The sequence below is a fragment of the Calliphora vicina genome, chromosome 4, assembly GCF_958450345.1.
Source record: "Calliphora vicina chromosome 4, idCalVici1.1, whole genome shotgun sequence".
Taxonomy (NCBI): Eukaryota; Metazoa; Arthropoda; class Insecta; order Diptera; family Calliphoridae; genus Calliphora; species Calliphora vicina.
The window spans coordinates 42,127,501-42,141,984 of record NC_088783.1 but is presented as its reverse complement, the minus strand read 5'-3'; the positions used below and the strand labels follow the sequence as shown (position 1 = coordinate 42,141,984).

The following is a 14,484-nucleotide window of genomic DNA, read 5'->3' as shown; positions in this document are numbered from 1 at the left end:
AAAGCACAGAGTGTTTATTGTTCATCGAATTCAGTGTTACTTTGCTATTTTGGTTGTTTTGTCAGAAAATTCTGTCAAAAATATTCGATTTCAAAAAAATGTATACGGTGGTTAGTAAACGAACCACTTCACTCCACAAAAAACGTTGGTATGGGGTGGTTCTTTATGTTCTGATTTATTTTTGCTTTCTTTTTATAATAAACTAACCTTGATTAAAGTAAAAATGCAATTTTTTTGATTTTAAATTTATACACAAAAAAGCGTGGCTGAAAGAGTTAAAGAAATATGTATATTTCATAAGTGTAGGGTACCTAGATTTTTAAAATAATAGATCTCTTGCATTGTATATGACTACTGTTTTATATCCATTTGTCATAATGGAACCCACCACAATTATAAACCACAACGTCATGATGGATTGATTTCTTAGGTTTTTTTTTTTTTTTGTTAAATATAAACAATTAAATGTCTCCATTAGGAATGAAGTCGATTGGTATTGATAGTTTTTTTTAATAATAGTTGAAATTTTAAAATCATAAGGTGCGTGACAAAATGATAAGGTCACATACTTATCGTTATGTTTATTCAAAAATACAATTATTGATTGGTACTAATGGGTAAAATACTTGTTGCTCAAACGTTGTTCAGATAAGAATCTGGGATAATGTATTATATGGTTGTCTAGTTGATAAAAACAATTTTTATTAGCGATGTTCTTCCAAAATGATTTGAGATTAATCCTAGAACTCCAAACTATTTATTAAATTGAGTGAAACCATATCTTTCCACTTTAGCTCAACGCAACCAAACCCATTAAGGAAACCCCCACCGAAAAAACATCTAGACCGTTAAAATTTAATATTGTTTCACCTAATAAAAAACTATTTTACAGGGACCGAAAATAACGGTTATCCGGAAAATTTTAAATCCAAAACTCTCTATTTTAGAGTCAACGGAGACCTATACTGTTAACAGTTATTTTTCAACGTAAAAATAATAGTTCGCATGAAACTCTTAAAAGAGCTTTAAATAGCCGTCATAAAAAAACTCATTTGAGGAGTTTTATTTTTCCCGTCAGAAAAAAACTCCTTTTTTCCGTCAGAAAATAAAAGTCATTTGAGGAGTTTTATTTTTCTCATCAGAAAATAAAACTCTTTTCGTTTATTTTCTACTATTTTTCACTATTATTCTTTATTGAGTCTATCCAGCGGCAAGCGTTAGGTGTCAATTTACATAAAATGAGTTTTATTTTCTTACTGGAATAAAACTCCTCAAATGAGTTTTTTTATGGCGGATATTTAAAACTCTTTTTTTATGAGTTTCATGCGAACTTTTATTTTTACGTTGAATAATAACTGTTTTAGATTGATTTATATGTTTAAAGTCCTAAAATAACTTTTTTAATATCACTTACGACGGTCCATGCATTTTTCAGAACAAACAATTTTTTTTTAAAAAAAAAAAAAAAACGGAAAGAAAACAGATATTTTCGGATTTGACATCTTCGATTTTAATGAAATTTATTACACATATTACGGTTCCGAAGGGTTCAAATCAATGACTTTTTCATCGGAAACCATATTGAAAATATTGCGATTTGAAAATTTAAAAATTTGTTTAAATTGTTTAAAATTACTCAAAGTCCAACATAATTTTTGATTCATATAAAAATTTAAGCAAATAGAAAACAGAACACAGTTGAATCAATTTCAATTTGTATGGTAAAACATAGGTGCTTAAAATTTTATATGAATTTATATGAAAAAACGTACTATTAATACGTTTTTCTTTACAACTCCTGAACTAATCGAGTCTCCATTGAAATTTTTTTCCACGAATACGGTAGAGAGTTTGGGTGTCCTCATGCCGCGTTCTTTATTAATTTTTAACATCGCGATCTTTGATATTTATACCCTACACCACCATAGTTTGTGCAGATGTTTGTAACGCCCAAAAATATTAGTCTAACACCCACCTTAAAGTATACCGATCGACTTAGAATCACTTTCTGAGTCGATTAAACGATGTCCGTCCGTCTGGTCGGCTGACTGGCTGTCCATGTAAACCTTGTGCGTAGAGTACAGGTCGCAATTATGAAGATATTTCGATCAAATTTGGTACATATTATTTTTTCGGCCCAAGGACCAAGCCTATTGAAACTGGCTGAAATCGGTCCATTATTTCACCTAGCCCCCATACAAATGTCCTTCCGAAATTGAACTTTATCGGTCATAAATGTTTAATTTATAAATGTATCTCATAAATGTAATTCATGTCACCAAATTTTGTTACGATCGGTTCATAATTAGTCATAGCTCACATATAGACCCGCTTCCGAAAATCACTTTAACGTGCATAAATCGCTTAAAAATGTTGGTATACTCACAAAATTCAACATAGTAAACTTTCATATAGAGACAAATCATACGACCTAATTTCATAGCCCCAATATAAGGCCCACTTCCGAAAATCACTCAAAAATATAAATTATTGAAATTTTAAAAGAAAAATGTTTTTGCTCTTTTACTTAGTGTAGGGTATTATATGTTCGGGCTTGAACGACCATACTTTCTTACTTGTTTTTACATAGAAATATATTCTCCGAATATTGACCTTTAACCTTTTGGAAGTAAACAATTTTATTCACAACATTTTAAAGACAATATCTTTGGCTTTAAAATGGAGTCAAAAATTATGCTGGTCTTTCAGTAGTTTCAAAGTTATGGGAAATTATGTGTATAAAATTTTAGGCAATTTTAACAAATTTTTCAATTTTCAAACCGCGATAATTTTAAATAGGAATGAGTTTGCATTGAAAAAGTCACTGATATAAGGAAAATATTGGATATATTATGTAAGTGGTAAATATTATTAAAATCGGAGATTGTAAATCCGACTGCTGTCCGCTTTCACATGGATCCTCTCTATTGCTAGTTACTAGTCATAAGCTTTTTCTCGAAATTCCAAGTGTTTCTTCCAATGATTCGCATTTTCATTGAGTAATTGCAATTAATTTGGTTTATAAAGATGGCTCTGAAAACTGTAATTTTGATGCATTCTAACCCATTTATTATTAATAATATTAGGACTTCGTATAGTGTTTGAAGCCATTATTTAAGCTTTGAGAATTTCAATCACAAAATTACCTTATCATTTTGACACGCACCTTATGCTTTTAATGGTAATGACCAGGGAAACCAAAATATGCAAATACATGTTAATTCTGGTGAGTCTAATGGGCACATGGATAAGATATTTACACGTTTCAGAACTATTTAAGAATTTTGGCATCGATTTGTTAGTGCATATTTTTGCATATTTTACCCTTAAATGCATATTTTTGCATATATTTGATTTAAGAGCATGTTGTGTTACAGGTTTTTACTGCCTTTCAAAATTCAAAAATATATGGCTTTTTTTAATATAATATATATTATTATTATAATAATAATATCAAATTTTAGTTCTAATTCAAACTTAACAGTTTTTTAACCCTCCGTTACTCGCAACAGGTAAAATTTTTTTATTTAATTTTAATATTTTTAATATTGTTTTTATGTTTTCGAAATAAGATTATTTTCAAACGAGACTTTCTTTTATTGATATCAATTTGATACATTGCGACTAGTCTCGATTTAAAATGATTGCGACTAACGGAGGGTTAATATTAAGAGAATGTACAATAGCACAATATATTAAATATAATATGAGAAACAAAGACAGCAATATTCACATTAAAATTATAACTTCCATTGTGAATATTGTGTTCAATGTGTCAATGTAATTTGATAAATTTAATAAGCTGTAGTCACTAAAACAATAGCTGCTTGCTTTTATATGTGAAATGTTGACTGTCAAGGATAGTACGAAAAAAATATCCACCGTTTTGTTTACTACTTTTTACCAACTGTGCCTTTTTTTAAATTTGTTTTAAATAAAAGTATATTTTTTGGTTAAAAATTATGTAAAAGTATGTTTTTTTAAGATCATATTTTTTAAATTTTTAGAGCATATTTTAAAGTTTTTACTGCATATTTAAAGCGCTTAAAACGCTTTTTTAGAGCATATTTCCGGTTTCCCTGGTAATGACAATTTAAAATTATCAGAGATACACATTTTAAATAATATTCAGCAAATATAAAATAATTTAGAAAATTCTAATACAATGTAAAACTTTATAAATTAGTTTAATGAAGAGGGAATCGAAAATATTTTAAATTTAGTAGCATTTTAACTCAATATATTTTTTTATTTAACAAAATCATATTTATTAACATTTCTCCTTTTCTCTCTCTCTTTACAGATCTAGCCCACTACATCTCACATTCAAAATATTTCTACAAACACTTACACTCTGAAACTTTTCAACGAAAATGTTCATCAAATTGCAATGTTAAAAATAATGTATAAAATTAATAAACTAATTGATAATGGATAATAAATAATTATTAAGAAAATAAAACAAAAATTTCCACTTTTAATGTTAAAACAAATTAAATTAAACTACAACAATTAAAGAAAAGTGAAACAAAAAAAAAAAAAAACTCAATAAATTATAAAAATGGAACCTCAATTACAAATTATTTTATGCCTAATACTGTCAACGTGGCATGTTTATGGTGATGAACAATTATATGGTAAGTGTTTAACTATTTTCATTAAAAAGAGGTGTTAATATAGATTTTTATAAAAAATCTGCAGACAATCGCTAAAGTTCTTATACTTTTGGTCAAATGTCAACGACACAAAATAGACCCACAAAAAATCGATTATTAAAATAAACATTCAATAAGGACACTTTAAGAACATCCATATGGACTAGAGATGCCAAATTTTTATCAATAACTAGCTAAGACCCGGTCAGCTTCGCTACCCTTATCGTAATGAAATAAAAAGTTTAGAGTTAAAAAAATATATGTAAAATGAAAGAGATATTGGGACATATTTTGAATAATCTCGTAATTATAATTTTCAAGATATTTAGAAATAATTGTATAGGTCACTCCCTCCCTCTGGTTAAACTTCATGCAGTAATACGAAATTGATTTATATTACGTTTGAAGACTTTCACAATTATAGTTCTCAAGATATTGGAAAATAACTATTTACTTTGTATGATAGGTGCCACGCCCACTAATACAATACCACCCATTTTCTGCTAAACTCCGTATAGTAATAAGAAATTAATTCGTACAAACTTAAATAGTGAAAAATCGATGGCACAATATCGATTGCTAAATCGATCCACCCTAATATATACCCTCATTCGCCACTTTTGGTAATGAGGGCTAAAAAAATCGTAAACTAACAGCACATATTAATATAACGAAATATTTGCATTATATATGGGGGCGGTGGGCGTGTCCTTTTGCTAAATTTGTCAAAACTTTTAGTGCTACTAAATCTCTGTACCAAATTTCATTTGTCTCAGACAACTCTTTGTATTTTTGTCCATACATTCTGCTTGGCTAAGAGATTAAGAAAACAATTACTAATTAACACTTTTCATTAGAAAACTCTATACTTAACTGAAACGGATCTAAAATGTTAAGAAAACAACACCAACTTAAATAACGACCTTGTCAATACAAATGTATTTCAAAAAAAGTGTTTAAATTGTAGTCGGTGTCATTTAAAAATGTATTAGAAAAAAACTGCTGACCAAATGAAACTGACAAATACATTGATTGAATTCAATCAAAACATTTAATGTGGGCGGGTACAACTGGAATCCTCTATTAATATTGTCCAATTTTAGTTTTTAATTCTATAGAAATTTGCTCATAATGATGCCATCATAATGCATTGTTTTTCGAGAATTATTTTGTTTACTGAGACATTAAATATTCTATTTAATTGTTTTTGTGCTTTTTTTTGTTGCTATTGTAGTTAAATGCAACAATGTTGTTTCTCTGTAATTTGATATGTTGAAATTATTTGGCCGTAATAATACTGACTGACATGTCCATGTTTAGCCACTGCAATCAATCAGAATTCATTGTTTAAGATTGAATGGAAACTAAAGTGTTTTTAATAGCGTGAACAGAAACATATAAGAAACACATTTAACAATTGAAATAACAAGACTAAAAATATTAAATTTGTATGTAGCAGTGTTTTTATACCCTTCACCTTCGTGAGTAGGGTATATATAAGTTTGTCATTCCGTTTGTAATTTCTACATTTTTCATTTCCGACCCTATAAAGTATATATATTCTGGATCCTTATAGATAGCGGAGTCGATTAAGCCATGTCCGTCTGTCTGTCTGTCTGTTGAAATCAATTTTCTGAAGACCCCAGATATCTTCGGGCTCCAAATCCGAAGATAATAATTCAATAATTCTGTCAGACATGCTTTCGAGAAGTTTGCTATTTAAAATCAGCAAAATCGGTCCATAAATAACGGAGATATGAGCAAAAAACCGGGACAACCTCGATTTTTGATCTATATCTGGATTACTAAGTCATTAATATAGACAATATGTATATTTAATGATAGATATTTCTGAGTCCATTGCAGCGATGTAGATAAGGCTATAGTAAGTTGGACCTACAATGGGTCAAAATCGGCAAAAATATTTTTTAACCCGAATTTTTTTCATCAAAAATTTTTTTTGTCATAAATTTTTTTCCAAAAAAAGAAATTTTAAAAAAATTAAAAAAAATTTTTTAAAAAAAATTAAAAAACAATTTCCAAAAAAAAAAAAATTTGAAAAACAATTAAAAAAAAATTAAATTTTGTTACCTAAAAATATTTAAAAAAATAAATTTTAAAGTATAATTTGGTGAAGGGTATATAAGATTCGGCACAGCCTAATATAGCTCACTTACATGTTTTTTTGTATGATTTTCGAAATATGACCATCTGCACAGTGATTCGTTGTCATATAACGACTGGACAAAAATAGAAGGCATAAATTAAGATATTGAAAAAATATGCGAAGTGTATTCTGAATGTGATACGTTTTACACAAATTTTACAATAACATTTTGAAACTTGGAAGTACATACATATTTATATTTCTTCATGATACAATAATTGTAGAAGGTAGAATCACTAGAGCGAGTTTTCAATATTTAGCCCTATAACGTCAAACTTTGATTTTGATTTTTTTTCATATTTTTTAATATTTTCTTTTGTTTGACGTTACAAGAAATGTTGTAACGTGTATTTGTATCATGTATTTCTTTAAAAATGCGAGATTTTTCAAATTTTTAGTTTTTATTTTGAAACATTTGTACATTATAAATTTATTCAAAGTATTTCCATTTGTTAGCTACGACATTTTCCCAACTTTCTGGCAACATATGGATTTCGAGCCAAAAAAATTTTCATCTTTTGAGGCCAAAAGCGAATAAAGTCATTATCGGCTACTCTGTTCCAAAGTGAATCCCAGAGAAAGAGTTCTGCAGCGATCGAAACAAATAGTATTCGGTCGGGGAACGATCTTTACTATACAGCGGGTGAGGTAAAGCTTCCCAATCACTTCATTCTAAATACTTTTTAACAGGTATTGCAACATGTGATCGAGCGTTGTCATGATGTAATACATATTACGGTTTCATGTCTGGCCGCATATTCTGACCGTTTTTCGGCCAATGCTCGCTACAAACGAATCAGCTGTATTCGGTACAGGATCCATGTGATGGTCTGACCAGATTCCAGCATTCTCTTGGTCCCACCATCTCTTACGCTTCGGATTATCGTAGTGGATACATTTTTCATCGCTAGTAATGATTCGACGCAAAAATGACTTTCTTTTATAACATGCAAATATCATTTCAGACACACAAAATCGTCTTTCAAGGTCGCTCAGCTTCAATTCGTATGGTACCCAATTTCCCTGCTTTTGGATGAATCCTGCAGTCTGCTGTTTGAGTAGCTGTCAATGATTTTGCATGCGCCATATATACTTATTTTTCATATTTCTATGTGAATTATAAAAGAAAATACAAAAAGAACTATTTAAAAGTACCACTAAATAACCTTTTGCGGATTCTTACTCATTCAGGATCATATGGGTCTAATTTCAACATTCAAGGTTCATTATAAAAGAAAATTAAAAAAGTACCTATAGTTCTGTTCTCACATTTTGGTACCTAAATATTATACCCTATTCCTAACTCTAACTTCACTCAGATACTTTAATATCGATAAGTTAAATAATTTAAAATATTAAAGAAAGTACCATTAGGAGAAAAGTACCAATTTCCCTTTTCCACCTCGAACTCCCGTCAAGTTTGAAATTTAATGCATTTTGCCAAAATGGTTTATGCTACAGACATGTTTCAAACGATTAAAATCTGTGTTAATGTTCGCACGAAAAAAATTTGTCAAAAAAAAGTACCAAACTGCTTACCCGGTTTTGGCCCAATATAATACACCTTGGCACTCGAGTTCCAAATAAAACTCTGTTAGTTAATTTTTGTATGAAACCAGTAACCAATGTTAATAAACTTATCAAAATTTACTTAATAATTTCAAAATAAAATGTATTTTCTCGTTTTTACTCCCTTTTTGGTACTTTTTAATACCCTTGTAATGCTAAAATTTTATTCAAATAAATTTCTATATGGTGGTGGTAGCTCATAATAAAATATACGTATGTCTATGTCAATTTATAGAAAAAAATATTTTATGAAAAAAGTACCAAAAATAAACAAAATTGTACAAAATTCATATTTGGTTTGAGTAAAAAATTCTATTCGCAATGCATCGATCCTCAAAAGCTCGTCATATTTGTATAGCCCTATATATTGTTTATACACATACAAAACGTTTTTACTATCATACTGTAAATAACGTCAAAGTGGGCTATTTTCTAAAAAAAACTCAGTTTTTGGAACACATTTTCCCCGTTTTAGGAATTTCGATGTTTGAGAACAAAGAATGGCAACATTAGTGATGCCATTGACTTAAGAACATTTAGATCTATATTATTTCCAAATTTTATTGTGATGTCTGTAACTATTCAAATTTTACATTAATTCAAAGTTTTTATTTTTCTTGATGGAAAATCACCATTTTATAATATTGTTAGTTTTTAGGGTAAAATACGTCCGAAAAAACACAAAATTAATTCATTTCACTAAAATGTCAATCTACAAGTCATAAGGTTTCCACCGATATCAAAGACTTATATAAAAAGCTTATATTTACTCTTCTGAAGCTTCACATACCATGCCCACTTTCAAAAATTTTAATGTTTTTTCATATCTTACATCAAGCCGGTCTTGCGTGATCAAGATTGGATAAAGTGATGCGCCCGGATCATACCGATAATGATTTGCCCATTCTTCGTTATTCCAGCACAATAGAGAAGTATACACTCGAACATAAATTTTTAACAAAAAATTTTTGTTTTAGAGTCAAAAAATAGTAAAAACAAGTAAGAGTACTATATTCGGCGGTGCCGAATCTTAAATACCCTCCACCTAAATATGATGTTTTATACCATGAAATAATATAACAATTGTTAGAAAGACTAGTTTACGCAGAAGATATTTTATTTTAAATGTACAACAAATTGTATCTAATTCAGCAATTTATAACTGAAATTCCTGTTAGAACGTTTGACACAGTTAATTATTGTCTTTTAATTGAGAAATTGTCGTCTAAATTTAATTTTTCTAAATCTTCGTGTAAATTATTATTTTCTTACATAGGTAACCGTAAACACTTTGTTGGAACTGGGATAAACGATCTACAATATCTCAGTGTCAAAGTGGCGCACAGTGGTATGAGAAAAAAAAGAGGGAAACAAATCTGTAACTTCTAAACCCTTAGTCCGATTTTAATGAAATTTCACATGCGCAAAGGGGAAGTGTTGTCGAGTTTAAGTCTGGACCTCAAAATTTTTCCCTTTTAACCTCAAGTGAAGAAACAGAGTATAAAAAAGGGTATACAAATATATTTAGACAAATTTCAAAATATTTGGTTGTGGGACTTATGTGTTAGCTATGACCTATTATCGTTCGATTGTTATAAAATATTTTAATGTGATTTTTATGTATTTATATGAGAGCTGGTGCCAATTATAGGCCAATATTCACAAAATTCAGTATTATGATTTTTGAATACAAATTACTGATCTGTATACTATTTTTATTTAATATATGGATGCTATGACCTATTATGGTCCTAAGTATTTGAGGGCTATTTTTGTAGAATTTCATATAAACAACGCTATTAACAAGAATGGATCTTATGTGGGAGCTATGCCGAATTATGCACCAATATTTAAAAAATCTTGTAGTACGATTCTTGGATACAAATTACTCATCGGTGTAAAATTTTGGTTGAGTGTAGATTTTTATGGATATTTGTGCAGGGTAATGTGTTTTCCTGAAGTAGTTCTTATATGGAGGTTATGACCAATTATGGGCCTATCATCATAAAATTTGGTACATCGATTTTTGTATATATTGAATAAATTTGTTTTGAATTTCAACCTGATAACTATATTTGTAAGAAATTTATGAGGATATTAGTGATTTTCGGAAGTGGACCTTATATGGGAGCTATGGATAAATATGGACCGATATTCACAAAATCCAGAAGTATGATTACTGGATTCAAATTACTGGATCTGTGCGTAATTTCATTTTGATATCGATATGTTTTTAATACTTTTTAAGGTTAATATCTTTTTTCGGAAATGGGCCTTATAGGGGAGCTATGACCAATTATCGGCCAATCTGCATACAATTTGGTACAGTGATATCTATATATATGAGTATAATTTTTGTCGAATTTTAGCTTGATAAATGTATTTATAAGAGATTTATGAGTACTTAACTGATTTTTGGAAGTGGACCTTATATGGGAGCTATGGTCAAATATGGACCAATATTCACAAAATCCAGTAGTATGATTTCTAAATATAAACTATGGATGTGTGTGAAATTTTGTTTTGATATTGATATTTTTTAGATATTTATGTAGGTTATTGTGTTTTTCGGAAGTGGTCCTTATATGGGAGCTATAACCAATTGTCGGCCGATTTTCATAGAATTAGGTACAGCAATTTTGGTATATATGGGGATTATTCATGTCGAATTTCAACTTGATAGCGATATTTATAAGACATTTATGCTTATTTAAGAGATTTTCGGAAGTGTACTTTATATGGGGGCTATGGTCAAATATGGGCCGATCCACGAACAATTTTGTAATATAATTTATTTTACCACGAAACTTATTTTCGCTGAATTTCATATGGATATTCATATTCTGTAGGCATTTATAGACCATATAACCATATTTCGGGAAGAAATTTGTATGGGGGCTAGGAGAAATCTTGGACCGATTCTTATAATTTTAACCAGAGTTACTCCTTTTATCATAAAAGTAACGAGTGCAAAATTTTATGATATTAGCTGCAATATATTTACAAAAAATGTCCAAAAATATATGAAAATTATCAATTTTTTTTTGAGGTTGTCCCACATTTTCATTCATAACTTTGGTTCCACTGTACCGATTTCGCTGATTTTCAATACCAAACTGCTTAGGAGAACAATAAACATTTTTCTTGCAAGTTTAACCATTTTGTTTGTCTATTTTGGACGTGAGCGTGTTTTACACAGACAGACAGACAGACAGACGGACAGACAGACGGACATGGCTCAATCGACTTAAAATTTCATAAGGATCAATAATATATATACTTTGTTGGGTCGCAGATGAATATTTCTCAATGTTACACACGGAATGACAAACTTATATATACCCTCATTCACCACTTATGGTGGTGGAGGGTATAAAAATAAAATTTGTATGCTACAAAGTGATTTTTGACAGCTATTTAGAATGCCTAGATATGTTCGGATTGCATTGATATGTTCACAAGAGTTGTTCAACTTTACCGTAGCTACAACTTTGCTAAATATTGTTATTGAAAAATTAGGAGTCCCAGGAAGTTATTCTAAAAAAAGTAAAAAAAAAAATTTTCTTCCTATATATTTTTTCAACAAAAGTGCACGAAAAAGCTATTTTTTTAATTAAAAAAACATTTATTTGGCGGACTCTTAGCTATATTATTGCCATATAAAGTTAAGCCGTATCACAAAGTCTGAATTAGCTGTTAACCAAAAACTGATGACACCTTTTTTAGAGGCCCCACTGATTTTCAGAAACTTTGGAGGCCCATAAAAAAAATCGGTCACCAAAATGGACAAACTGAGTATATGGTTTTACTACCCTTTGGTAGTAGAGTCGAACCTATACTGTCATGATCTTGTGTTTTTCCAAAAGTCTTCATTTGTTGCATAGTGTAACTAAAGAAAACGATTTAAAATTTGTTTCTATGTCTATTGGATTAAAAGATATAGAGGGTGCCAAAAAGTACCAAAATACAGCTTTTACCCGTTTTCTCCCCTAAGACGTTCGAATTTCGAAAAAGTACCAAACACATGTCAGCTTTTTTTAAGTGGTGTAACATTCAGTTTTAAGTTTTTTGTATTTTTCTTAGTATTGAAGATATAAGGTTACCGAATTTACCCGTTTTTACCCCATAAACGTTCGAATTTTCAAAAATCCCTTTTTAATGGATCGTTTTGGGGAGGGAGGAACCCACATTTAAAATTGCAAGCTTCTAGAATCAGTCATTTGGGCTGTGCGATGTGCGATACACATTCTTTAAATTGTTTGCCTATGAAACAAATCACTGTGCTCTGTAGAGATAATAAACTAACATTTAAATTGACTTTAGAGGCTGAAATGACATTGCAAATAGGGTAACAGATTTTTACATTTTACAAATATGTCTGACGCCAAAAAGACATTATGTCGCATATGTGATATTCCAGATTTATTCATAGAGTCGATTATAATATAATATTGTTACGAAATTATATTGTTACGAAATTGTACTTGAATTCAAATATAACGATTTTAACGGCTGATTTAAAGTTGCATAATGCTATATGAAAGCAGTGCCTCTCAAACTGTAAAATATCTGTGGGCATTATTAACATTAAATAAAAGCTTTCAGTTGATCACTGATCGTAATTATGGCAGCGCTGAATGTTTGCTGCGACTCGTATATTCGAATTCGAATATACGAGCTTCGACAGTTAAAGAACATTGTAGAAAGTTCACCAGAGATGGAGTGTGCTCTAGGCTTCTAGCTTTGACAGTTAAAGAACAATCTAGATTGCAGATGGCAGTGTTATAAATAGTGGCAGAGGTTGCAGTCGTTAGTCAGTTTTTAAGAGACGCTATTCGAATAAACATCAACTGAGTGCCTTAAAGTGTGCTGTATTTCTGCGAATTTATAAACGTGTAAAAAAAAAACACTGAGTGACTATTTAGTTCTGTTGTTGTACATTTTAAATAAATAAAGAGTTGATACAATTTTTAAACTACTAAACGGCTTTTATTTGCAATCAAAAGTATCCGGTTTATTTAAAGGAAATAAACCAACGTTCTGAAAAGGTTAAAACGTAACAATATTATCAATTTGAATTTAACAGTATGTAACGGCTGTTTGTAATACGTTGTTTATAAGTATGACAGCATTAACTGTGAAGCAGATTTAAAAGCTCTAGGTGATCATTGTGGAAATAGAACATTCTAGTTTGGTCCGTTAGATTATTCATGAGACTTATAGAATATTTCGAAGAATCCGGTCTATTTATAGAAAGTAAACCACCGTTTTTAAAAGGTAAAAAAGAAACAATATTTAAGACGTATAAAAATACTTCTTTATCATAAATTTTTAATCCAGTTTTAAATTAACAGGCTTTTTTTCTTATATTTTTTATGAATCTTAACCAATTTTAAGAATTTTCCTAGAAAATAAATTTAAAACAAATCAAATCTCACTGCTTGTGACCCTGTTCACACTTATAAATTTCAATTAATAAATACGGATTTAAGATTTTTATTGCCATTTTTTTGTTGTTGCCTTTCTTATTTCAGTAAATTAATTTAATTAAATTCATGTTTATTGCACTTTTGTCGCCGATTATGTTACAATTTTTTTTTTAGCTGTTGTTCAATTTAAAATGATTTTAATTTAAATGTTGATGTTAAACATGGGTGGCAACTAAATGTGTTTGTATGTAGAGAAAAAAAATGTATAAAATTTTATTTAAGATTTATGGCATCTTATAAGTTTAAATTGTTTGCCAGAGTTTTGCATGTGTTTTTGTATCTGTGTTTATTGAAAATAAAGACATACATATGTGTGTATAAGTATTTTTTTTTTGTTTTTCAATTTATCTTTTAGAATTTATTTATACTCTTTCTTAGTCGTTTATGTGCGAGTATAGAGTTTAACGCCAACGTATGATCTGTTGTTTATTGAATGACTCTGTTTTTATGAATGAATTTTTTTGTAGCGTTTTTTTTAATGGCAATTTCTGCGAATTTATAGCTTTAGGTAGATATAAACTGCTACACACATTTATATATGTATGTATGTTTGCATATTATTTTTAGTTTAAACGAGGATCGTATGATAAATTTGTAAATGAGT

The 14,484-nt window shown here is 29.4% G+C and overlaps 1 protein-coding gene across 2 annotated transcripts in view; it reads left to right on the top strand.

Annotated features, from left to right (window-relative positions):
- The window catches only part of AdamTS-B (ADAM metallopeptidase with thrombospondin type 1 motif B), a 75,580-nt gene that overhangs the window by 20,668 nt on the left and 40,428 nt on the right, over positions 1–14,484 (top strand). For both annotated transcript variants that reach the window (XM_065509027.1, XM_065509028.1), the window contains exon 2: positions 4,304–4,637. In XM_065509027.1, the coding sequence (XP_065365099.1) occupies positions 4,562–4,637 (76 nt within the window). In that variant the 5' untranslated portion in view covers positions 4,304–4,561. The remainder of the gene's footprint in view (positions 1–4,303; positions 4,638–14,484) is intronic.